Source organism: Cornus florida, unplaced genomic scaffold (assembly GCF_030987335.1).
Source record: "Cornus florida cultivar Cherokee Brave unplaced genomic scaffold, ASM3098733v1 CherokeeBrave_3.0.0_Hap2_Chr10, whole genome shotgun sequence".
Taxonomy (NCBI): Eukaryota; Viridiplantae; Streptophyta; class Magnoliopsida; order Cornales; family Cornaceae; genus Cornus; species Cornus florida.
Window position 1 is genome coordinate 59,158,714 of NW_026775580.1, and position 26,392 is coordinate 59,185,105.

Genomic DNA, 26,392 nt, shown 5'->3' on the forward strand with positions numbered 1-26,392 from the left:
GTAGCCGAAGAAGCAGCCAGCCCAACTTAAAACATACTTACTTCAGGTATATAAGCATTTTAGGTCATTTGGGGCAAATTTTTCTCTCTCCTCTCCCAATACTCTCTCTGCGTTTCAAGGGCGATTTCAGAAAATTTCATCATCATGGATCGAAGTTGAGCCCTCAATTTACTGGATTTGATCAAATACAACACCTATGGAAGCTGGATTTGCTGTATTCAAACTTGAAACATATACAACACAGATCACACAGAAACAAACCAGTATCGTCTTTATCTTCTTCCTTTCAACCAGTAACCCTAGCGACACATGATATATTTACTTTAGTGCTCTGAAATAAAACCATGGCTGCCAATGTTTTCATAATTGGAAATTCTGAATTATTCTTAGTCATTGAAGTTGAATATGCAATCTAACTCAGGTAGATTCCACTCTCGGCAAAGCCAAAATTTGGAAACCATTTGCTGAAAATAAAAGCCCCAGTTTCAAAGCTAGAAGATTTTTTGAAACCTTTTACTGAAATTAAAACCCTAATTTTTGTAAAATCTAATTTGGAAACAAACCAAACCTAGATCCAGAACAATGGAGTCTTTATCTCGCGTTGGCGGCCTTGTTCGGAGCGTCGGTAATGGCGGTCTCTGCCTTCTACATCCATAAGCGCAGCCTCGACCAAGCTCTCGAACGCCTCATCAAAATCCGCCACAAATCCCCTCCCTCCGTTGCCGACAACGCCAATAATTTTGCCTCCGATGACGAGGAACACGAAGATCACGATGGAGGCGGAGAGATTGACAACTTCATGTCAGCTGAGGTCTTGAGATAAGGCTGACTTTTTTTTTCCACTTTCAGTTTTTTTTTTGACAACAGTTGTTAGTGACCAAACGGGTTTTGCATATTTCTGTTTTTAATATTTTCACAATAAAATATCATTCCTAAACGTGCTTCTGATTTCTTTACAAAACACTCCTAAAACAAAAACATTGTTTTTGTTTTTGCCAAAAGCAAAACGCCAAAAACAAAACGCATGCCAAACGGACCCTAATTATTGTTGAAATGGATTTGCTCTGTTTTTTTTTTTTTTTTTCCTCATCTTCAATTCTTCACCATTGCAACTTTCCTTTTAATAAAATTCATTTGTTATTTTAATATTGTTACATAGGGTACTTAATATATGGTGGGAAATATATATACTAATGAATTAAGGGTACTTAAATAATTTAACTATCTAAATGGGGCGGTGCGCCGCCCCTGTACCAAACTCCCGCGAATTTTTATTATATCAAACTATTCCTGCCCAAATAAATAAAATGGTTCTTCAAAATCGTCAAAAAGAAAATAGGGTGGGGCGGATAACCACGAGGGCGGGTCAAATTGCCATCAACAAGTCGCAACTTAACTAATGGTACATGACAAGTCGCAACTTAACTAATGGTATATCACATCTAGTCAATACCTAATATTAGTAATAATTAAGCTATTCAATTATTCTCCTAATCAGACACTACCCAATGATACCATAGTACTACCACCATCACCAAGATTTGCAGCGTCAATCATCACCGTACGTTTCTCATATCCCACACAGATCCGAATCCCCACTGGCAGAGTCAAAACGAAACAATTTTCTATATCACTTTTTCCCCCAAACACCGCTCCGTCTCTCCGTCCTCTGTCACTCTCTCTCTCTCTCTCTCTCTTCTTTCCCTCTCTAGACCGGTACACCCGTTTCTTTCGCCACCAGTTCCGAAAGGCGCGTGTCGTCCACGCCCTTCATAGCTCGGTCGATTCACTCCGGGGACTTGATAACACGTCGTCTTCTCTCCTCCTCTTACTACCCAGAAACTCAGTCTCACAACTTCACTTACCGTTTCTCTCTCTAAAACCCCTTTCTTTCTCTCTCTAGGGTTTTACAGTAGTGAAGTTTCTGTAGAACATGCGATATCAGTAGAAAGCACACAATGGTTGAGAAGACAAAGAGGCATAAAAAGGGTTCGATTAGTGAAGAAGACATCTCCACTCTCTTACAAAGGTTTGTTTTCTTTTTTGTTCAATTTTGTCTGCTTAATGTCTATCCCATCCACACGTACACTCACGCTTGCATATGCATATGTATCGCCATCATTGTTTGGGAATTTTTTTTGATTTGAGCGCTATTTTGAAGCCTATAATTGTCTGATTTTGAATGTTTAAATGAACATTTGAGTGTTATTTTGCATATATGCACACACACACACACACACTGTTACTATATGTTAAAATATATGCAATTGTTGTGCTTTCTACAGGTATACCGCGACTACAGTGTTAGCATTGCTTCAAGAAGTGGCACAGGTTTCGGATGCGAAGATTGATTGGAATGCGTTGGTGAAGAGGACTACAACTGGGATTTCCAGTGCAAGGGAGTATCAGATGTTGTGGCGACATTTGGCTTATCGTGATTCATTGCTAGAAAGATTAGACAATGGGGCTGAACCTCTGGTCAGTCTTGCACTCTCTTTCAGTCTTAGTTCCTCGCCTATTAAATTTATGTGTGTGCAGTTCAGTGATCACTGAGCTTGATTGTAGTGTTTAATGTTCATGATTAATGCTTATATTATTGACTCTGCATGTGTCATGCCTGATATCTTATTTTTATATAGCTATTCTCAAGCCTAGGAAAAGGAGGAGTGTGGCATTAGTTAGTTGATAACCAAAGTTTAAACCTTTGCTAGCAGTGGAAATGGACATGTATGATCGATGAGTTATAGCAAATATGAGATTGAGCTGATGGTACTCAATCAAGTTCAGTTTCAAGATTTGTTATGAGACTTACCTTTATTTCACACAGGTAGACGACCTAAGTAGCACGGACATGGACACGGGACACGATACGGTGCCGACACGTCAAATCCTAAAAAAGTTGGACATGGATACGGCTAATAAAGTTAGAATGTTTTAAATAATTTAGAGGAGGTCTAAGGTTAAACTCCTCTTGGGTGCAAACAATTCCTGGGGGGTGGGGGTTTCGTCCAACCAGGGGGAAAAAAGAGAGCTATGTGAATATTTTAATATTATATATGTTCTCACTCACCTGACTTGTCATTATAATTATAGCAATGTTTTATACGAGAAGTGTCATTACATGTTATGACATATATAGAGTATCAATTTTCTCTTGAACTGTATCTGTATTGTTTTCCAGATTGTTAAATGTCTGTGTTATATAAAACTTGTATTGGTGAGTGTAAGATGTGTTAGTGTTTGAGATGTGTCAGTCAAGTTTTTGGGATTTGCCGACCAAGTGTCCGAATTAATAAATAAATTGTGGACACTTTCATGAAGTATTGGATACGTGACCATGAAGTCTCCATGGAGTGTCGTGTCGGAAACAGAGAAGTTTCCATGCTTCTTAGATGACGAGACATCACTGAATCAATACATGTCTATAAAATGTGTAATTGAACGGAACTTATTTTATACAATCACTTGGGGGATATTCTCAGATGATCTGATATAATCATATGACTGAAATTTCTACATGGTATTTACGTGATATATGTGGACGGTTATAATACTTTAGTCTCTGTGTGTTTTGAATATGAATTTGTCTTGATTTACTGATATTTTTCTTATTTCGAGTGAATTTAATTATGAGTGTCAGGATGATGATAGTGATTTGGAGTATGAACTGGAAGCTTTCCCTGCTGTTAGTTGTGAAGCTTCAACAGAGGCTGCAGCATGTGTGAAGGTAACTCGAACTAGCTATGTAATGAATTTTTTGCTTCAGTAGAATCCATAATGAAGGTAATCTATTTTCATAGTGTGTGTATTGGGTACTGAGGTGGTGGTTTCTCTGTTTAAGTCTTTTTCAAGTGATTTCATATTTGCTTAATCAGGTGGTTTCATAGAGCTGCGAAGGAACCTATTATGAAATGTTGGGGGTTGGCTTTATTAAAGCTTGTTCAACATGTTTAGGTTCATTTGGTAAAGAATCCAAGTCTTAATACATCTCGGCTTGGCTCGACGTGAGTATGTTTTGCTCATGTGGTTACTTGTTTGGAGCTGATGTTTTGATAAATCAAGCTCATTTCTGAGCTTGAACTTGATCTTGAACATAGCTAATTTGGTTATTCGAGTCGAGCCAAATCGAGCTTGAGCCTGCTTAGCTGAGGTTGACTCGAGCTCAAGCTGACCCTAAACAGTTATAAATTGTACCAAGCTGAGCTTGAAACTATATTACTAGCCTCAATTCGGTTTGTTGCAGCCCTATGTGGCAATGTATTTTATTTTATTTTTATTTTTATTATTATTATTATTTTTTATAGCAGATATTATTCGTATCTTGGTTGTCAAGACCTACCCTAACAAAATTTTGAAAATTATTTGGGACAGAGATAGCAATAACAATAATAATGTATAGAAATACAGAGGTTCAGCTAAACATGCTTTAGTTTGGCAGAAATGTGAAGATAAGTAACAAAATATGTGCCAGAATATTGCAGCCACCACATGTTGGTGGACAAGCAGTAGGACCTGAATCTTTCCTCCCCGTACCCCAAATGGATTGATTCTGCTTTTGGCTGTCTTTTTCGCATGCCACTTATAAATTGATGGTTTTATAATTTTTTAATGGAATTCTGCTAGATTTGGGTGTGTGTGACTTATCTATGTGGGCTTTTCACCACACAGATATGGTTAGGTGATTGTTATCATCTGATTGTGACCTTCAGATTATTATGTTTTGCCGGCATCTCATGGTCTGTACCACACAGTTTCATGGTACCATTAATTTTTGGACAATGCTTGAACTGCATATTCATTTCTTTATCTTACTGTTTTGCCACTCTCAAGTAAATTCGCAAAATTTTGGGAATGTTTGGCTTGATTAGGTACTGGTTGCTTCTGTTGCACCAAATGACTCCAGTCTGTCAAATGGCGCCACAGTTGAGGCTCCGTTGACCATAAATATACCTAATGGGCAGTCAGCCAGAGTTCCTTCAGAAAATTCACAGCTAGCTATACAAGGGACAAACATTACTGTTCCAGTTTCTGTTCAGAAACAGCCACTGCACACAGTGACATCTGCAGAAGGATTGGATGCAAATGGATCAGCTGGTGGCAGCCTTCCTGCTCGAAGAAAAAGAAAACCATGGTCTGCAGCAGAGGACCTGGAACTGATTGCTGCTGTGCAGAAATGTGGTGAAGGGAATTGGGCAAATATTTTGAAAGGAGATTTCAAGGGTGATAGAACTGCTTCACAGCTTTCTCAGGTTGTTTTTCTCAGCCCTCCTAACTGCTATTTCATGATTGACCTAGTTCTGTGTTGTGTAGCCAATCCAATGCTGGATCTTATCCTTGTGCTGTCATTAGTATAAATCATATGCACTGTAGTCTACATGTCACCTAGGTTGTTGCGTTGCCATTCAACCTCCTACTGCTTTCATTAGGCCTGTGCTGGCCTGCTATTAGATGATGGCATAGTTCTTCAAGGATTTACCTTATAATTATGTGGTTCAGTGGGTCAATGAGCACTCTAGTTGCATATGTGGCACAACTATTGCAATATGAACCTAGGTGGAATTGTATATCAGGGAACTGCTTGGGCAGAATGTATTTTAAACCACTTAATTTTTAAAGTTGGAAAGAAAGAACAATCTGAAATTTTGATTCAAGTTATATCTATATAATTTGAGGTCTAGTCCATGCTTGTGCATTTTTGAGGGAAAACAAAATGACTAAATTAATTATTTTTATTTTGACAACTCCTGTGAATACGAGACAAGTAATTTTACAATTAATATATCTATCTATATAGTAAATTTTTTTTTTTTAAAGTGAATGAAGAATAGGTTAGGCAGGAGACAAATAGGGGGAAGATTTAAGATATATAATTCTATTTGCGTTGATCTTTTTCATGTCAACAACAACAACAAAGCCTTTCCCCAATTACTTGGGGTCAAACCCTATGCTTCCATTCCGCTCTATATAAGGCCATAGCCTCGGTCAATCCAGATGCTATCATGGTGATCTTTTTCACATGAACTAGTAATTTGTTTTAACGTGTAAGCTTTATCATGGATGATATAAGATAATTTCTTTTGTTGCATATGGACTAGGAAGCGCGGACATCCTCCAGGGGGGTGCCGTGGTGTTGTTGGACACGTGTCTGACATGGACATGGCGACACGTTAGGACACCTGTCCAATACTCCTATCTTAGAATTTGAATAATTTTTTAAATGGTTAGGCATTGTTGTGACTTGATATGGGCACGGCGAGTAGACGTTTGGGATACTTTTTCGAAACAAGGGGTAGTTTTGCAATTATTTAAAAAAAAAAAATTTGTTTCAATGCAATTTTAGAACATATTATGGGTTAATTAGAAAATAATATAAAGTTTTAAAAAACAAAAACAACTTACTCTTAGTTTTAAGTTCCACACTAGTGAATGCATTTATGATAATGTACATAAAATGAGCAAAAATCAATTATTTTTGTATCTATAGTAATATATGAATATATTATTTTTTGGAAGTATCTTTGCCGTCTTTGTGTTCTAATTTTTAATTTTTATTTTTTGAGATTTGACGTATCGCAATAACCATATCATGTCGTACTTGTGTCTTGTATCCTATCAGTGTTTCATAATTTTGGATCACCACAAACCAGGTTCATACCTTATCTGTGAACCTGGTGTCTGGTGATTATTTTGAGTTCTATGTATTGCCTTGCACCTTGATTATTTTGACATCTAAGGAATTCTAGAACTCCTATCCTCAAGTGTTCAGTACGATGTCTTATTCTAATTTATTACCAGCAATTTGTATTTGTGAGTTCTATTTTGTGCTAGAGAGGAAACGCAACCTACAACATATACATTCTGCCAAATTGCTTGATAGTCTGTACAATTGCGCAATAATGTATACAACTCACCCATTTTATTCATAGATCTATAGGGATTAAGGCCTCAAAGTGCACTAAGGTCTCATGGAGCCTAAGTGAAAGGCGCAATGTTAGGCACAAAGGTGAGCAAATTGAGTCATATTTAATATATATACACATTAAATATAACTATTATATCAAAACTTTTAAATTTGAAACACAAACTAGTCAAATTCAAATTAAGGATTTTTTTCAGCATATTAATTCAGTGGGTTAAGAGTATGCGGACATAAGAGAGTAAACTTAGATTGTATGGACACATACAAGGAAGACCATAGATGTGCCGGTAAGAAGGGGAAGATTAGTTTCATAAAAGGTAAGAGACATAGAGGAACCAAAATTAACGTGGCATGAATTTATTAGAATTATTTTAGAAAGTTAGATATAATAGGTGGGATGACGTGTAATAGATTATAATGGAAAACGAGACTTTATATGGCCGACCCGATTCATATGGGATTGAGGCAATGATGATGATGGTGGTTAAGAGAGTGTGTCTACTTTCATTATGCATTTAACTAAATCAATGTTCAAATTGAAATAATTAAAATATGTAATAAAGATATAACCAAAAAAATTTAAATCGTGTTTTTTTCCCTTGGCATATCAAACAAGATTTTTTTTTTTTTTTGATGAGTAAGAATTCATTAAAAGCGCTCAAAAGGGGAACACATTCCTCATGAACAACAAAAGGCCAAATAGGGCCTCTAAACTCTCAACAAATCCAAAAACTCTACAGGCTCATCTAAGGATTTACAATTTCTCCTTAGAACCCAACATAAAAGAGTGCTAAGAATGGAGAACTTCAATGACCCAATATGATTTTCCTTTCCTTCAAAGGATGTCCCATTCCTTTCAAGCCACAAACACCACCAAACACATAAAGGAGTAACCCTCCAAGAGTCCCGAGCTTGGCCCCCCACCATACAGCCTTTCCAAGCCTCATCAAGCCTCTGGTAGACCGTGGCATAACCCAGTGAATCCCAAACAAACCCAGAAACAAAAACCGACAATCACGAGCCATTGGGCAATGTAAGAGAAGATGGTCAACCGTCTCCTCATCATTCTTGCACATAAAACACCGGTTGGCTACAATCTATCTTCTTCTCTGAAGATTGCCCTGAGTCAATCTTTCCCAAAATGGATGTCTAAGCAAAGAATGCTAATTTGAGAGGCGCCTTTGTTCGCCAAACGGCCCTCCATGGAAAGGACGGTCCAGTAGCATCCACAAGACATCAATAGAACGACCGAACGTCAAACCGCCCAGTAGAAGAAGGCGTCCACACGCAAAAGTCAGAAATCTCCTCCGCCCAAAGAATGCTACTTTGAGAGGCGCCTTTGTTCGCCAAATGACCCTCCATGGAAAGGACAGTCCAACAACATCCACAAGACAGCAGTAGAATGACCGAACGTCAAACCGCCCATGAGAAGAGGGCCTCCAAATGCAAAAGTCTGAAATCTCCTCTGCTATCTCCTGACGATACAACAACTCTAAAAAGCCAACACATCCTCCATCTCCCAATCCTGAAAATGTCTCGAGAAACGTATATCCCACTCCGTTCTTCCACTATCAACACGATAATAGTTGACCACCATGGCATGTCTATCAGTAGCAATCTGAAAAAGTCTAGGAAAAGTGATACCAAGTGAGCGATCCCCACACCAAATAGCATCCCAAAAACGTATCCTCCTACCATTTCTGACACGAAATCTAATGTGCTTGGAGAAATTGTCCCACCCCTTCCGAATATATTTCCTAACCCCAACCCCAAATGGGATTCTCACCTCATGGGAGTACCAACCTCCACTCGCCTCCCAATGTCTGCTCACAAGCACCCTTCTCCATAGTTTGCGCTTCTCAACTCCAAACCTCCAAAGTCATTTCCCCAATAAGGCCTTGTTAAAAGGCACTAATCTTCTGATACTCAAGCCTCATATCCGAATTGGGGTGCAAACCCACTCCCAACGCACCAGATAATATTTGAACTCCTCCCCTTTACCTCCAAACAGAAAATTTCTCTGCAGCCTCTCAATCCTTTCAGCCACTGAAGAGGGAATCTGAAAGATAGAAGAGGGAATCTGAAAGATAGAAAGGAAGTACGTAGGAAGACTTGACAAAGTGCTCTTCAAGAGAGTGACTGAAGCAAACAGAATAAGGAACAAGTCTTCTTACAACTGTAAGGAAGACTAGGAATACTCCAATCACCGTCGGAGCCTAGATTTCTAAAGGGAAATCTGGGAAAAGCCTGAAGAATTGTTTATAACTTATAATAACTCAAAATATACTGATAAAGACTTCATTCAACAGATACATAGGCTGTCCCTTTTATAAGACAAGAATTAATGACACTTACTTTTCCTAGACTGATTTTCAAACTACCCACAAAACATTAATAATGGCTTCTATTGTCTCATATCATAATTACTACTAAAAACTTTGACTAAACACTTTCCAAAACTATTAATTGTTATTTGCATCAGATCCTCCTCCTTGAAGAAAACTTGACCTGGAGTTTGAAACAATTTACGATCACATTAGAACCCAAGTGAAGCCTTCCATCCTTCCGTTCTTTTCCGTACTCGAAGAAAACACACCAATCTGCTGTTACTTACAAGGAATCTGATTTTCCAACATCTCTTCAGAAATTTAGTAGATTTTTGAAACCTGCTTGAACAGAAATTTGGAACCAAGGCTTGAATTAAATACTCCTAACAACTGTGTCCGAGATGGAAGCTAATTTCTTTTCTTGCAAACACACCACATGCAGATCCCACTTCCTAATCGCCAACTTCACCACCATCCTTTTTTTCGAATCATTTAGACCATGGACGTTCCATGAGGGAATTCGTAACTTCATTGGCAAACAGTAGAAATCTCTTTCCGTCTCCTCCTCCCTCTGCCCCTCTCCCTTGACCCCTCTCTTCCCATCATAATTGACATATGAAATGAGACTCCTCACCTCCCTCTCCTCTTTTTCCGATGAAATCCTACCCTTCCTTCCCACCTTATGGCTCATCTCAATGTCATGAAACATACACACTGCCTGGCTCCCCTCCCCTGCATCTGACACAGCAATAAGTTTGCCCACCAAGCCCGCATTCTCCCTCATCCACTCATGCCTCAAAACATCAGTAACCTCACCAACCCCACCCCTAACATCAGCTCCCTCAACCCACCCCTCCTCTGGTTCCACCATGGCCATTGGAAACATCTGATGAGTATCACTACAATCCTTGGGAACAATCCCCAACTCCCCTTCCTGGGAAGAAGCCGTCAGACCATCCCACTCATCAATAGCAGACACAGAAGAACAACTGCTTTCCCGTGGAGTAAAAATACCATCATAAAAAAATCAGTCATCAATCCTAAGCAAAGGAAAGCAACTCAGCCCTTTAAGGGCCTTACTAAGCCGAAGTGTCTTGATCACAGTAGCAGCAGAATCGTCACATTGTCGAATCTGAACATTACGACCCACTTTAATAGAAATATTTCCAAACCTCTCCCCAGTGGGAGTAAAGTGCTTGTCCTCCTTCCCTGTCATCCCAGACCACAGAGACCCCTGTTACCATCACTGAACCATCCAAAAAACCATCCTTTGACACACCCTCAAACACAGGAGATAGCCTCCTAGAAATCAAACCCAAACCCAAACCCAAACCCAAACCTTCCTCCTCTAGCCCCCAAATCATTCAACAGCGACATACCACAAGGAGCTTGGAGTTTTTGGGATAGAGGACATACCCGGCGAAGAGACCCATTTTTGCTTTTGCTTTTGCTTTCTGGACCATCGTTTTGAATGATGAGAGGGAGGAATCTGGGATCCAGAAGATGCTGGAGGAAAACGTTCCTCCAAAGGTTGAATAAAATGATCTAAAAGTGGCTCAAAGCGATTTTTGAGGTCAATTTCTTCTTGTTGCAAATGTTTCTGCAATCCCAGACTAACATGTTTTCCATTGTTCAATATCATCACGAGACCAAAATCCCTGCTGGGGGGCAGCCTCTGCAACACTGGACCTTTGAGAACTGTTCGGAATCGATCATATGTGCTTGCTCACTTGGGGTCTCATGCCGTGAGAAGTTAGTGTAGTCCTGATCATAGGAAAGATCAGCAGACATCTTCGGATGATAAGAGAGAATGGAACTGTCCGGAATCCTATCACAGTCCAAGCAGGCTGCTGGTCCTATTTTTAAAGGAAATAGACAGACCATTTCTTGGGCCCAAACAAACCTTTCTGGATTGTGCCCGCTTTGGGTCCAGGACGGGCTTTGCTGGCCCAAAAGAAAAATTACTCTTATTAGTGTCGCCAATTGGTCTTGAAAGCCCCAGGCCTTTAAAAGTCTTCTTAAAAGCATGCCCAGAAAAAGAATTAGAGCCCGATCCACACAATGCAGGCCCAAAACCATCCTTAACTAAGGCAGTTGGCCCAAAATCCACTCTCCCATTTCGGATAGGCCCATCAGATTTGAAAAGAGGATCTTTCTCACGTGTGTAGTCACGTGAGGAGACAGATGTATTGCCATGAAGCTCTGTTCGGCAGCCTTTCCTCTCGCTCCTTGCGCGCATGATTACAAACTCGTCCCTGTCCTTCATCCATTGCCTTTTCCGTAGCCTCCGATGGAACCCCATGACATTGTTCTTTTTTTCTTAGACCTGTCTCCTCCGCAATCGGTATGGAATCATCTCTTCTAAAGAAGGAATCAGACTTGGGGATCATCAAGGGATCAATTTCCTCATGTAGCGCAATCTTGAAACCCCTCTGGCTGTCTAGCACGATGATGAATGTCGGGATTTCCCTTCCTCCGTCGACAGTGAGCACAATCCTTTCAGGTTTACACATTTCAAAAGCCACAGCTGCCCGAAAACCTCCACAAAGATCACCGATACCTTTGAACAGACTCTGGCACTATAAATGCAGAGGAAGTCCATAAATGACAATCCTTCTTCCATGCATCTCAACCTCAGTCCCGAACAACCAACGCGGGAGCACCAAGGGTCCAAGAACAACTGTGCTTTGCCCCACATCTTCTTACCCCTTTTCAAAACCCTTTGGAGCTTCGATTTCCGAAGGCAATCTGAACAAAAGAAGCCCCTTAGGTAGGGTAGAGACCCTCACCCCACTTGCGACCTTCCAGTTCTTCGTAGCCCAATTTTGAATCCTCTCTAGGCTTTCAACCTCTCTGTCAAACCAGCCTACCAAACACAATTTAATCAACTGCCTCACGCATTGTCATGTTGTGATTATCAACCCTGAAAATATGTCCCTTGCTAAAGGACACACAACCCACCTATTTGTTGAGATCAAGACGAGGAAGCCTTGCGACATCAAGGAAGGAACGATTCTCAGCCATATGAACTTTCTTAACAATAGTAAAACCAAAAAAGAGAAGAAAGAAAGGGAAAAGAAAGGGGAACAGAGGATTCACCGGAGTGGTCGACTCCGGTGACTGGCCGGAGTAGAAGACTCAGTCCGCATCTCTGCTCTTATCCACACACAAACACGCCACCCAAAAAAGAAATTACAACCACCATTATCATGAACGACTATCACCACCTATCTCCACCATAACAATACCCCATCATTACCATGATTTTCTGAGCATAATATTGATTGTGTTCTAGGTTTTGGATGATTAGGGTTTAATAAAAGAAGGGATGAATGATTGACAGAGAAAGTAAAGAAGGGTTGTATATCAAACAAGATACTTGGCTAAATCAAATGCATGCATCTTTTCAAGATGGATTTACATTAATTAAATCAAATATGATTGTGAAAGTGCAAGAATAAAATGGTGCAATTAGATTTTAAACACATTATGTTGTAAATGTTTAGACTCAAGTATTCAACACTTCTAATAAAAGTACTTCACCACGAGCGTATTAATTCCCAAACCAAACTTATGATAACATTGTTAGAATAGTTAATATTGGGGTACATATGTAATTGGTTTACCCGTGATTTAGTCTCTCTCTTTTTATTCTCATGCATATATATATATAATATGTTAGGGTGAGAATGAAGTTAACTTTTCAACTCTCACCAATTCCCCAGTTGTAACTCTCATTCTCTTTCTTCTTCTATAACTTAGTCTACAAAACCAAACTCTACATGGTATCAGAGAGTGAACCTGGGTAGGTCTACTTGTTGAGATCATTGTTGCCAACCATCATCATCAGCCTCATCGACCGTTGTCAATCTCATCATCGTCGATCATTGGTGTCTCCATGGTTGTGTTATCACACGATGAGTTTTGTATTGTGGTAGTAGTTGTTCACGGCTGCAGCGATTGTTGGTTGATCATTGTTTGATTGGTGTTCGATTTGGGTTTGTGTTTTTCTCCAGAGTTTGGTTTGGTCGCTGTGTATTTCTCGGTACGGTTTCTATTGAGAGGGATCGTTTTGAGGAAGAAGAAAACGGGTCAACCCAACTGTTCGGTTACTTGATCCGAGTCCAACATAGTTACCAGATCCAATCCCAGTTACCCGCCCCGGATATCCAGGTTATTTTCCCTTGTTTTTATTTTATGTGTTTCTTTCCCTCTCTGATCGATCTTCCCTGCAATTTCAGTCTTCTTCTCAATGTGTTTTACCACTCATGGCAACCAACTCTGATCTTTTTTCTTTCACCTCCTCATTTCATCTTCCAATGACATCTGTTAATTTCAATGGCAAAAATTACATCTTGTGTGCCAAATCAGTAGAGATTCATCTTAAAGGTAAAGGCACTGGAAGCCATCTCAGTGAGGATAAACCAAAGACAAATGATCCTAAGTTCAGTACATGGGAACAACATGATACTCATATAATTTCTCCTGTTTACTAGTATTGAACCTAAGATTAGCTCCACCTTACTTTGTCTGGATACAGCCAAAGACATTTGGGACCGCCTCAAGCAATTGTATTATGGGACAGACAATATTACCCGCATCTATGAAGTGTGTAAGCAGTTTTTCAGCCTTGAGCAAGGTAATACGAGTTTAGAGGAATATTTTTTATTTAATTTTTATAAGTAGTATAGAAAGCGTTCAAAAGGGGAACATGTCTCTAGAATACACAGAGGCCGAAGCCAAAGCCAAAAGAGGAATCTTATGGACCCACAGAGGCCAAGAAATCAACAATCTCCTCTATAGATGTATGATATCTGCCCATACCCCAACAAAAAATGAAGCTAATAATACGGAATTTCAAAGTTCCTATGGGAGACTCCTCCCCATCAAAAGACTTGTTATTTCGCTTCTTCCAAATGCACCACCAAAGCCCAGATTCCCTCTATTGGGTGCCATCTTCTCAAGGGAGATTTGAGGTTCGGTCCTTTTACTGTTGCCTCTCGGGTTTCTTAGGGACTGATTTCCCTTGGAAAAACAGTGTGGTGTTCGAAGGCTCCCCTCAAAGTGGCTTTTTTTGTTTGGACTGCAGCTTGGGGCAACATTCTGACACTTGATAACCTCAGAAGGAGAAGGCAGGTTATAGTTAATTGGTGTTGCATGTGCAAAAAGGACGGTGAGTCAGTGGACCACTTGTTACATTGCCTTGTGGCTCACAACTGTTGGAGTTTGATCTTTGACTTGTTTGGAGTATAGTGGTTTATGCCCCGGACGGCAAGAGGTTTGATTGACTCTTGGAGAGGGCGTGGGGTGGGTTCTCACACTCGTCCTTTTTAGAGGGTAGCTCCTTTACAGCCTAGGGAACGAACAAGCCAATGGACGCTCCCCACACCAAACGTCCTCCCAAAACCGAGCATGTATCAATCCCTTACTTCGGATGTTCAGCGTATGCAACAACAACGTGAAATTTTAATGTTGTTCGGTTCCTCGCTTGTCATCGGAATATGAGACGGTTCGTGCACAGATTTTGGGTAGCCCTAGCCTTCCATCTCTTCCTGTCTTATTTAATTGACTCTAGCGAGCTACTCTTTCTTGTGGCACTTCTAGTTTAAATGTTGATACTCGTGGTGAACGTTTAACTTTAATTGTCTTCACATGGTGGAAATCAGAATTCTCGTGGAGGGCGTGGCCGAGGTAGAGAATCCAGAAAATGTACTCACTGCGGTCTCACAAATCACACTGAAAATTATTGTTGAGATCTTCAAGGTAAACCGGAAACCTCTACCTATCCAAATCAGGTGTCCTATAAAGAAGATAATTCTCATTCACCGGATCCACTTATTTATTCTCATCTGGTTACCAAGTTGGATATGATCATTAACTCACATGATGAGTATGCTCAACTTATGTCTCAGCAACGAGCACCTACCTCATCTTCTATGGCTTCGTTTACCCAATCAGGCATTACATCAACATGTCTTTTGTCTTCCACTCATAGTCCTTGGATTATTGACTTTGGCGCATCCGATGATATGACTAGTAGTTCTCACCTTTTATCTAATTTTCGTTATGTCACTCCTCCTCAAAGTGTTACTCTTGCTAATGGTTCATCAACTAAGGTTTCTGGTTTAGGGATAACTCATCTTGGTTCTTCTATGTTTCTTTCTTATGTTTTATATGTTCCTCAATTTCCTTAGTTTGATTTCTATTAGTAAGATTACTAAAACTCTTCATTGATCCGTTACATACATTATGTGTTTTTCAGGATCTCAAGATAAGATTGGTACGGGGCATGAAGTAGATGACTTGTATTACTTCGATTTTGAGCATCATCCCAGAGCTCTCCAATCTTCTTTATCTCTATTTCAGTGGCACTGCCGTCTTGGTCATCCGTCAGTATCGGTTTTGAAGCGTCAAGTCCCCAGTGTTAGTCATGTTAGGTCTATGTTATGTGATGCTTTTGAGCTTAGTAAGTATCATCGTGCGTCTTTTAAACCTAGAGTTAATAATCGAGTGTCCAGTCTTTTTCAGTTAATTCATTCAGATAGATGTACAGAATAAAACATATATCTATTAATGGATTTTTGTGATGTTGTGGCTTGAATTTGGTGTCGGGTCGCAACGACCTGGTGGATGAGCTTTGTGTGAGCCCAATGGAAATTTTTTGACCTGTTTATGCTTGTGGGTTGTGGACCCTAATTAGTACTCTCTTGTAGCTTGATATATTAGGGCGTTTAGGGTTTGGAGTGGGTAGACACTGAAAATTGTACGAAGAAGGGGGGGGTTGAAACTTATTGTTTTTCGTGATTGTTGCTTGGGTTCGTTGCGTTTGTCGTAACAAACTGGTACCAGAGCTTTCAATTTGAAGCAGGGACAGCGTCCAAGTTTCTGGAAATCAAGAAGTTTAACGGCATAAATGATTTCAACCTGTGGCGGGTTAGGATACAGGCTCTTTTGGTTCAACAAGTGTTATCCAAGGCGCTGAAGGGGAATGATGCATTGCTAGAAAAGATTAAGGACAAAGATGAGGTTATGGAGAAAGCACATAGTACGATTTTGTTGTACTTGAGTTATAAGTATCTGCGAGAAGTTGCTGGAGAGACTATGTCGGATGGGCTGTGGAAGATTTTGGAGTCCCGTTATATGACGAAATCTCTCGCGAACCGCTTGCTTCTAAAGAAGTGGTTGTTCACTCTTCAGATTCACGGAGGTTCATCTCTGAAATACCATCTTGACGAGGTAAACTGTATCATATGTTAATATGGAGGATGAAGATCAGGCTGTTATTCTATTGTGTTCTCTTCCACCCTTTTATGAGAACTTTGTCGATACAATGATGTATAGTAGAACTGCTTTGTCCATGGAAGACGTGAAGGCAACTCTGAATTCCGAAGAGTTGTAGAAAATGGCGTTTGAGGGAAATACAGGAAGTTCGGCAGAAGGGTTGGTTATTAGAGGGAGAATGAATCAGAAGGAAGGGTCTGATAGTAGAATCCGTTCTAAGTTTAAGAACAGAACAAAGGTGTTGAGATGCTACACCTGTCACAAGGAAGGGCACTTCGGGAAAGACTGTCCGCAGTGTAAGAAGAGAAAGGGAAAATCCTCTGAAGTTGATAGTTTGGCTGTTGCAGAGGGTAATAATGATTCAGACGGTGGTAAGGTTCTCACGATTTTAGTCGGCAACTCTTGCGATGAGTGGATTCTTGATTCAGGTTGCTCATTTCATGCTTGTCCAAATAGGACTAGTTTACCTCTTATCGATCTATTGATGGAGGGGAAGTTCTAACGGGTAATGATGCAACGTGCAAAGTTGTAGGCATCGGTACAATTCGAATCAAGATGGACGGCGGCATAGTGGGGACATTGACTGATGTCAGGTATGAACTAGAACTGAGAAAGAATTTGATTTCCCTAGGTACGCTGGATTCCATCAGATGTACTTACAAGGCCCGAAGTGGAGTCATTCGGGTTTCAAAGGGTGCTCTTGTGGTGATGAAGGGACTGAAGAAGCATACAATCACGGGTTCAGTTGTTGTATCATTCTCGGATCCTGATTCAGATACTACTATATTGTGGCATATGCTGCTTGGGCATATAAGTGAGGTGGATGGATGTTCAAAGTAAGCAGGGTTTGTTTAGTTGTTAGAAAACTGGGAAGCTAGATTTCTGTGAGTATTGTGTCTTTGGGAAGCAGTGTAGAGTGAAGTTCAGTATAGGAATTCACAGGATCAAGGGTACGATGGATTGTATTCATTCTGATCTTTGGGGTCCCTCTCAGGTTTCACATGGTGGTGGTAGATATATGATCACGTTGATTGACGACTTTTCTCCAAAAGTTTGGGTTTAGATTCTGAAGCACAAGAATGAGGTTTTTGTTGCGTTTGAGTAGTGGAAGCATAGTTTTTAAAAACCCAAGGTGCATAGAGGCGCTAGAGGTCCCGTGGAGCCTAGGTGCAAGGCGAGGCGCGCGCCTGAGTGATTTGAGGCGCACAAGTAAAATTTTAAAACAATAATTCTTAGCAAAAATAACACAATTAAACAATGAACATCCAATAATAAAAACACTAAATATATCACAATTAAACTAATAAAGCAACCTACAAACAACATTCAACAAACATCATTCAGACTATTCAGCAAACATCATTCAGAAAGATGCATTCAAAATTTAAATAATCTAGCAAACAGCATGTAGCAAAATTCAGCAAATTGCATTCAAAAGAAGAAAAATACAGAACACAACAACAACAACAAAAAAGAGAGACAACCTTCAAAGAAGAAGGGAGAAAAAAAATGAGAGAGAGAGATTAGAGGGAAAAAAGGTCCGAGATTGAAAAAAAAAAGAAAAAAAGAAGATAAGAAGTAGATGAAGAAAAGAAAGAAAAAACAGAGGTGTAGATGAAGGAAAAAAAAAAAATGAAGGCCAGAGAGAAGATTGAGATAGTAGATGAAGGGGAAAAAAAAAAAATGTTCACGAGAAAAAGATACAGAGAGACAGACGGGAGAGGAGTAGATGAAGAAAAAGAAAGAAGAAAAAAAAAACAGAGACCTAGAAGAAAAAAACAGAGACTGGAGAAAAAGAAAGAAGAAAAAAAATAAAATAGACCCAGAAAAAAATATACCAGAGACCCAGAAAAAGAAAGAAGAAAAACAGAGACCCAGAAAAAAAAAACAAAACGAGAGAGTTAGAGACGAAGAAAAAGAAGAAGAAAAAAAGAGACCCAAAAAAAAAAAAAAAAAAAAAAAAAAAAAAGGAGATATAGAGAATAAGCCAATGAAGAGAGAGAGAGAAGAGGAGAAGAGAAGAGAAGAGGAGGAGGAGGAGGAAAAAATAACTGAACTGACGTGGTAGGCTGATTCCTGGCTTCGTCTTCATCGGATGGAGGCAACTGATAGCCCTTTCTTCTCTCTCTTTCTTTCTCTTCTCTTCTCTTCTCTTTCCCACTCCCTCACGTCTTTCTTTTTTCTGCAGCTTTTGCTCTTGATTGATTTGTTTTGTTGACTATTGGGACCCATTGGGTTGCCTCACAACTCACAAGAAGACAAATTTTCCATTTTGTACATTTAGTTTCCATTTTGTACTTTTAGTTTCCAAAATGCTGTAACTATATACTAATATATAATAATATAAAGTATAAAAACAAACACATAATACATAAAAGGAAACACATAAAATATATAAAAGGAGCCACTGAATACATGTGGCGCGCTTAGCCTCAAGGCGCATCCCAGGCGTGCGCCTAGTGAAGGTCGCTGCGCCTGGGCTTACATGAGGCGCATAAGTTGCGCTTGAAGGCGCCTTGCACCTAGGCGCGTGCCTAGGCGCGCTTTTAATAACACTGAGTGGAAGGCCTTGATTGAGAAGCAGATTGGAAAACAGGTCAAGCGCTTGAGGACAGATAATGGATTAGAATTTTGTGATGGAGAATTTAATGAGTTCTGTAAGACTTCCGGGATTGTGAGGCATCACATAGTGAGGAAGACTCCACAACAGAATGGAGTTGCAGAACGGATGAATAGAACGCTATTGGAGAGGGCACGGTGTATGTTGTCGAATGCAGGGTTAGACAAAGGGTTTTGGGTTGAAGCTGCTTTTACAACTAGTTACTTGGTAAACCGGTCTCGATCGACTGCTATCGACTGTAAGACTCCAGAGGAGGTATAAGGGGAAGCTTAAACCAAGGGCTAAGAAGTGCATATTTCGCTGCTGTGATTGGTTGCAAAACCAGCCACAGTAGCTATAATTAATATGCTGCCCCTATTTTTATGGAGCATTAAAATCCTAACTGTTACGATAAACGTAGCGAACCTAAAAACAAATCAAGAAAAACGACAGGAAAGTAATCAAATTACACACAAAGATTTAGCGTGGTTCAGCAAAGTCTACATCCACGGTGGAAATCTGGCAGAAGTTTTCACTATTTGAAAAATTGGAGATTACAAGTTTCAACCCCGAACTCTAGCTCTCGCTTTCGCTCTCACTCTCTCTTTCTTTGCGATTTTCAGTGTCTCAATTAATCCCGCTCCAAACTTTATAGCGCCCTTATATATCAAACTACAAGTACGGCTGCAAATGAACCGAGCTGTTCATGACTCGGTTTGCTAAGGGCTTGTCTCGGGCTCCTTAGTTAAGCAAACAAGCCGAGCTCGATGTCACGGGCCTAGAGATTTGGCGCAGCGGCATGGCCCGTGCGGCACCAAGGCGTTGCTTCAGCTCGCGCAAGCGCCCTGGTCAGTCATCACGACCTGCCCTCCCAAGGATACATGCTGACTGGTTTCGGCCTGTCATGGCCTCGTCAGGGGAACGGCTCCAGCTCCCGACCAGTTTGTGCAAGGATGGCCAACTCCCTTCTTCATAGTCAAGTCCACGACCAGCGACAAGTTACTCGCACTCAACGAAGTTGACTTGCCTGAACTTTGAAGAGGTTCCATCCTGTGCTCCTGCACGCCCCTTCCCTGGAACCATTCCCAGTCAAACTCTACTCTTTGCCAACCAGCATGCGTGTCTTCCATCCTCCAAGCGTCTTAGGAATCACTTTGTGACATCGAGCTCAAATTCTAGGCTCGTTTACTAAATGATCCGAGCCTGATCAGTGTTGGGCTTGGCTCGTATAGGCTCATGAACAAGCTTGTTTAGTGAAAGGCCCAAATTTTTTTTTTTTTTTCAAAATTGTATGTACAATAATTTAGTCCATTCAATATAAATTCAGCCCAAACTCACAGACACATTAACTTTAAGCCCATTTAATCCATTAACCCGTACATACACATGCTTTGATTTGCATCAAGCGTTTGATTCGTGAGCACAATATCAACCCTAATTAGATTCTGCTGCAACAACCCCTCAACATAGCCACGCCTCCTCTGAGTCCTCTCAGACAAAACTCTCTCTCCCACTGTAGGTATCTCTCTTCGACAGCAAGTATCCACTAGATATCTCTCCGGCAACCGGTCTCTCTCATATGGTCTCTTTTCTTTTATCTCCAAATCCTGTTTTAATGTTGATGATTCCATTATTGCAGTTGAGCTCTTGATGATGATGATTAGAGATCAGGGCACGATTTTCTTGTATCTTTGAAAACCGAGTTTTTTGTTGGATACATAGGCAAGGTCGAGCCTGGCTAGACCAAGCTTACTCGAGCAGAGTTCTAGCAGTGGCAAGCCGAGCTCGAGCCCAAGCAAGGTAGAGCTCGGCTTGGTTCGTTTGCAGCCCTGGCTACAAGAGACTACTAAACAGGGTCGGAAACGGGTCGCAACGTGTCCCGACAACAAATTCGGGACACAACATCACACTAACTTTTTTAGCCAATACTACCATTTTAATTTCTCATCTTTTTTATTTGCTTTTATTCTCTCATCTCTCCATCGTATACGTGCATGCACTCGCGCTGCACGTGAGCGAAAGTGTGTGTATAACAGTAAAGTAAATTTTTTTCAAAGGATCAAAAATATATATAAGAATAATTTTACATTATTATTTATTATATATAAATAATATTATAAAAACATATTATTTATTGAAATAAATAACATTATAAAATTTTAAAATAAATTATAAAAAATTAAATATAAAAATAATTTTGTGTATAGAATTCTTAGTTTATGATTTTCTTGGTATATTTTGATATGGAATTGTTGTTATGTATTTACTAGGAAATAAATTGTATATTTCCTTCACTAATTAGATTTCCTTTTATTGAATTAAATAAAAGAGATTTTTAATATTATATATTTCCTTCTCTAATTAGATTTCCTACTACTATATTATAATTATTATTAGTAGTAGTAGTATTTTCTACTTCTATATTATTATTATTATTATTTTTAATTTTAATTATTTCCTTCTCTAATTAGATTTTCTTTTATTGAATTTTAGTATTACAGTTTTTTAATATTATATATTTCATTCTCTAATTTGATTTCCTTCTACTATGTTATTATTAGTAGTAGTATGTCCAACTACTATATATTATTAAATAAGTTTTTCAATACTTTATAGCTTATTCTCTAATTAAAATTCCATTTATATTTCCTACTACTATATTATTATTAGTAGTTTTTCCTTGTCTAATTAAATTTCCTTTTATTGAATTAAATAAATAAGTTTTTTAGTATTATATATTTCCTTTTGTAATTAGATTTCCTTTTATTGAATTTCAATAGTTTTTTTTAATATTTTATATTTCCTTCTCTAATTAGATTTCCTTTTATTGAATTTCAGTATTTCCTACCACTATATTACTAAATAAATTAATGTATTGAAATATTGAAACTATTTGTACTTTTAATAATAGTATAGATATAGATTTATATATTGCTAACAATGCTGTTATTTTCTTAATCATCTATTATATCTCAACTTGAAATGGTTGTATATTTATACATGCAGCTATCCACATGTTCATTTTGAATGGTTCTGGCTTAATAGCAAAGGATTTGGCTTCTTTAAATGAACTTCATTTATACGTTTTTAGTTTAGCTATATTGATACTTCGTTAGATCTATAGTTTTTGTTTAATCCCAATTTGTTGATACATTAGAGATTTGCAGAACCTGATTTCAGGTTCTGACATTTTTTCAGTTGCATGGACATTATTGCTTGGTAACAACCCCTATACTTTTTAAGTTCCAAAAACATGCTTAGAGTACTAATCACCTGGCAATAATTATGGCTGACTAATTGCTAATAACTGTTCTTCCTCTGACTTTCTTAAACTGGAACTTGAATTTGGTTTTGCTTTGTATATTCCAGTTGAATTTGGTTTCATTAATAAGCTGGTTTGATATTTTTGTGCTATGATGAAATGAACCCATTGTTAGCAGATCTTTCTATATCACTGAACAATCAGCACTTCTAAGTTTAGATATTTGTTCTTTGGCCATTTTCAAAGTTTAGGTTCCCATCATGAATTTGTACTTAACAGAAACGCTATCTTATGGCAATCTGTTGTTGTTATGCTCTGTCTCTCTCTCTGTCTCTCTCTCTCTCTCTCAATATTTTATATTTTATTTTTATTTTTTCTGGTAAGCAGCAATCCGTTGTTATCTAGTATGGTTAGGATGGCTGGGTTTTGCCCAGGTTTCCCGGGTTCAAATCCCGGCAACGGAATACTTCTGCCGTATATTTTCTACTATTATCTAAATTATTTGAGTTAATTATAGGATAGGTCATCAATGAAGTTTGAACCTTTTTCCATATATTGTAAATAGTGTTTAAATCATGGTTTCTAATTGCCTTTCCTACAAATATTCATGGGAACATGGTATGTGCAGAGGTGGGCCATTATCAGGAAGCGGCAGGGCAACTTGAATGTGGGAGGTGGCTCACAATATTCTGAGGCGCATCTGGCAACTCGGCATGTGTTGTCTCTTGCACTTAATATGCCGATGGATAACTTAACTGCAGCTTGCTCAATGAGTACTGGTGATTTTCTATGCATCTTGTACTAGCTTTATTGTATGCAAGTGCTTGACCTGGCAAACAGCTAATATACCAGTTACCACAAGATTCTTTGTCCTTTTAATTCTTGCTGACTTTACCATGACTACTAATTCTCAATTGTTCTGTGAATTTCACCTTTTTATGAGGATATTGAATGGGCCATCTTGACCACTTCATTTGGAATCCATTTTTTGGCCATATGTTATCGTTATATTAGGTTCTGTGGAAGGTCATTAGTATCTGCATACATTATGGCTGAGTCATTGACTGCACAGTGGGTGGTGACCAATTAATTGAACAGTGGGGGACGTACATTTGATTTCTAGTGTAGACTTATATTGCATGGACAGACAAGGGCGACAGGTTTCGTGAGTGGGGCATTTTATATTGTTTGAGGAACTGAATATTTCAAACAATTTTCATGCAATATTGTATTAAATTATTTTCCTTCATTATCTTATATTTCTTCTGTAATTAAACAAATAAATTTGCCTTGAAACCTGACACATCCACTGCATGCCTGATTGTGTTGGCATTGTTTATGCTATTTTGGGGGAGAAATTTTATTTTTTGTCACTTTATATTGTTTGAGGGATTATTTCTATGAACCAATTAATATGAATTAGCCAATTAGGAACTTGAGCTGAAACCAGTATGAATAATGAAAAGGGGAAGAGGGAAGTGGGGAATAAGTACAAATGACTTTATTTGTTTCTTGCTGCATGGACTGTTTGAAATGGTGTTAAGAGAGTATCATTTGAGTTTTGAAAGGCCGAAGGCCAAAAATCAAAAGCTAAATTTTCAAATTGCCAAAATTGTGATTATTTTACTGAGATTTTCCCATTTAAATATATATATATATTTAATTTCTTTTGGTTAAAGTTATGCAAAAATTTGTTAATATATAGTTATGTGGGAACAGGTGGAACAAATTCAAACACTATGCCCAGTAACTCTTCACGACCTACTGTTGGTGAAGCTCCGTCAGTTGGTGGTAGTGTTTCACAAGCCCAAAATCAGTCCCAACTAGGGTCTGTCCCAACAACCACAGCTCAAACAGGAACTTCTGGGCCGTCTTCAAAATCTCGAGTGACCTCAAAAAAGACGTCTGTGAAATCTCCTCTAGGCCCGGATGCTTTGGTAAAAGCTGCTGCAGTTTATGCTGGAGCCCGCATCGCTTCCCCATCAGATGCAGCATCATTGCTCAAGGCCGCACAGGCAAATAATGCTGTTCATATCATGGCTGGAGGGAGTTCCTTGATCAAACCATCTGGGGCAGGCAATACAAATTCATTGCCTAGTACTCACTTAGCTGGTCTTCCAAATGTTCATTACATTCGGACTGGTCTGGCAGCTATACCACTTTCCTCTTATTCTGCTGCCCCATCAAATGCCTCGTGGAGTAGTGTAACTCAAGTGCAGGGCCATTCTATGAAACCTGCGGTGCCGACTGTTCAACTTAACCCAAGCAGTACTGCCACGGCATCAAATACGTCATCTGAAGCAACCAATGTTGCTTCTTCTAATTCGGCAATGGAAGTTGATGTTAAAATTGCAAAAGATGGTATAGGTTCTGGCTCTGGCGATGTACTGAAGGAGCAAGTTCAAGAAGATCAAGTTGCAGTTTCAGGCAATGAACTGCAAGAGCAAATCCAGGAAGATCAAACTGTTGTTCCAGGCAATGCACCGAAAGAACAAGTCCAAGAGGATCAGGCTTCTGTTTCAGGCGATGCCGGAAAAGATTGTGCTGCAGAAGATCAATCTTCCATTTCAGGCAACGCACCAAAAGAGCAAGCTCAAGAAGATCCAACTGCTCTACCAAACTCAACAGCAAATTTGAGTTGTGAAATGGATTTTGTTGAGAATTCTAAACATCCATCGAGTGTTGAGACTGTTGACATTAGCAATCAGGTGACCGAGGGTAAAATTGAACAAGATGAAATTAAGGTAGGAGGTAAGAGCCCGTGTTCCGTTGAGGAAAATTGTGAGAATCAAATCGTGGATGGGAAACAAGATGCATCGAGCATGATAATTGATGGAAGTGATGAAAAAATGGAGCTCCTAAGCGAAGCAGCAGCTGGAACCTAGTCAGGAGTGGCCAGTTTAAAGTGACTGTGCAAAATGACAATTTTTATTTAATCATTTGCTTCCCCCACCCCCCCCCCCCCCCCCTCCTTTTTTTGAGACAATACTTAACAAATCACCGGTGAGTATGTTCTTCCTAGTGACTGCTGATGTGATCTAATTACAAATGCACACATATCTAATTTTTTTAATTAATAACTAAAAGTGATGTGTCAGTATAAGATTAGATCACATCAGTGGTCGGTAGAGAGTACTTACTCACCGGTGATTTGGTTAGTGTTGTCCATTTTTTATTGGTTTTGTTAAGGTACTGTTTAGTGTAAATTTAGATGTTTGGAAGATGTGGAAATTAAAATTTTGTGGTGTGAATCTATCTCAATGCTCTACATGTTTCTCGTATGACTGGGTGCTTATTTATCTAGGAATATACAAGGGCTGATTTTGTTTGGAGAAAGGCATATGTCATTTAAAAGGTCTCCTTTGGACACTTAAATGCTGCTTTGGCAACATTGTTTTTGTTTTTTTTTTTTGTTATTATTATTATTATTATTTTGGGTATAGGGTTTCTAGATTTGAGTATCCTTTTTTTCTTAGTGTTAGGGTGAAAAAATATTAAATACCCAGGTATGGTACCACGGGTCATCCCAGCCCTTGGGTCTGGTGGGGTTCACCACCACTTTTATGATCCAACGGTTCCCATTGCCCCCAGGTACCGTACCGCGGGGTATTTAATACTTTCTCAGGTGTGGACCACTTTCAGAATCTCGTTAATGATTTTCTATTTCTTCAGTGCCTCCTTTTTGAGGAGGGAGGTTGGGAGGGTAAGAACGGGATAAAATATTCTGGGATGTGATTCCTGAAAGTGACCAATTGATTGCCATCTATCATTTAGATTAAGGAACGAATGTAAGTGACACCATGAGGACTATGAGTTATTTGTTTGCTCCAAAATTAAATATTAGAGACTTTTTAAAACGTATAAAAGAGTTACACACACCGAATGTTTTTCGCTTGCGACTCTTGTGTAAATCAAGCGACTCTTGTGTAAATAAAATTTCATTAGGAGATGGCACAATTTTGGTAGAAATCTTAATTGATTTTAGTGTTTTTCATTACTTCTTT

The 26,392-nt window shown here is 39.1% G+C and overlaps 1 protein-coding gene across 1 annotated transcript; it reads left to right on the top strand.

Moving 5' to 3' along the window:
* Positions 1 to 1,620: 1,620 nt before the first annotated feature.
* LOC132276072 (uncharacterized) lies at positions 1,621 to 25,669 on the top strand. The gene is made up of 6 exons (XM_059777327.1): positions 1,621 to 2,029; positions 2,286 to 2,478; positions 3,641 to 3,727; positions 4,869 to 5,249; positions 23,017 to 23,167; positions 24,108 to 25,669. The coding sequence occupies exons 1-6, from the start codon at positions 1,959 to 1,961 to the stop codon at positions 25,271 to 25,273; spliced, it is 2,049 nt and encodes a 682-aa protein (XP_059633310.1). The 5' UTR covers positions 1,621 to 1,958; the 3' UTR covers positions 25,274 to 25,669.
* Positions 25,670 to 26,392: the final 723 nt, after the last annotated feature.

Bases quoted from the DNA above. Each gene is read 5' to 3' on its own strand.
- LOC132276072 (XM_059777327.1), top strand. From the start codon at position 1,959: ATGGTTGAGAAGACAAAGAGGCATAAAAAGGGTTCGATTAGTGAAGAA. The intron at 2,030-2,285 runs GTTTGTTTTCTT...TGCTTTCTACAG, and splicing joins ATCTCCACTCTCTTACAAAG to GTATACCGCGACTACAGTGT. The intron at 3,728-4,868 runs GTAACTCGAACT...TGGCTTGATTAG, and splicing joins AGGCTGCAGCATGTGTGAAG to GTACTGGTTGCTTCTGTTGC.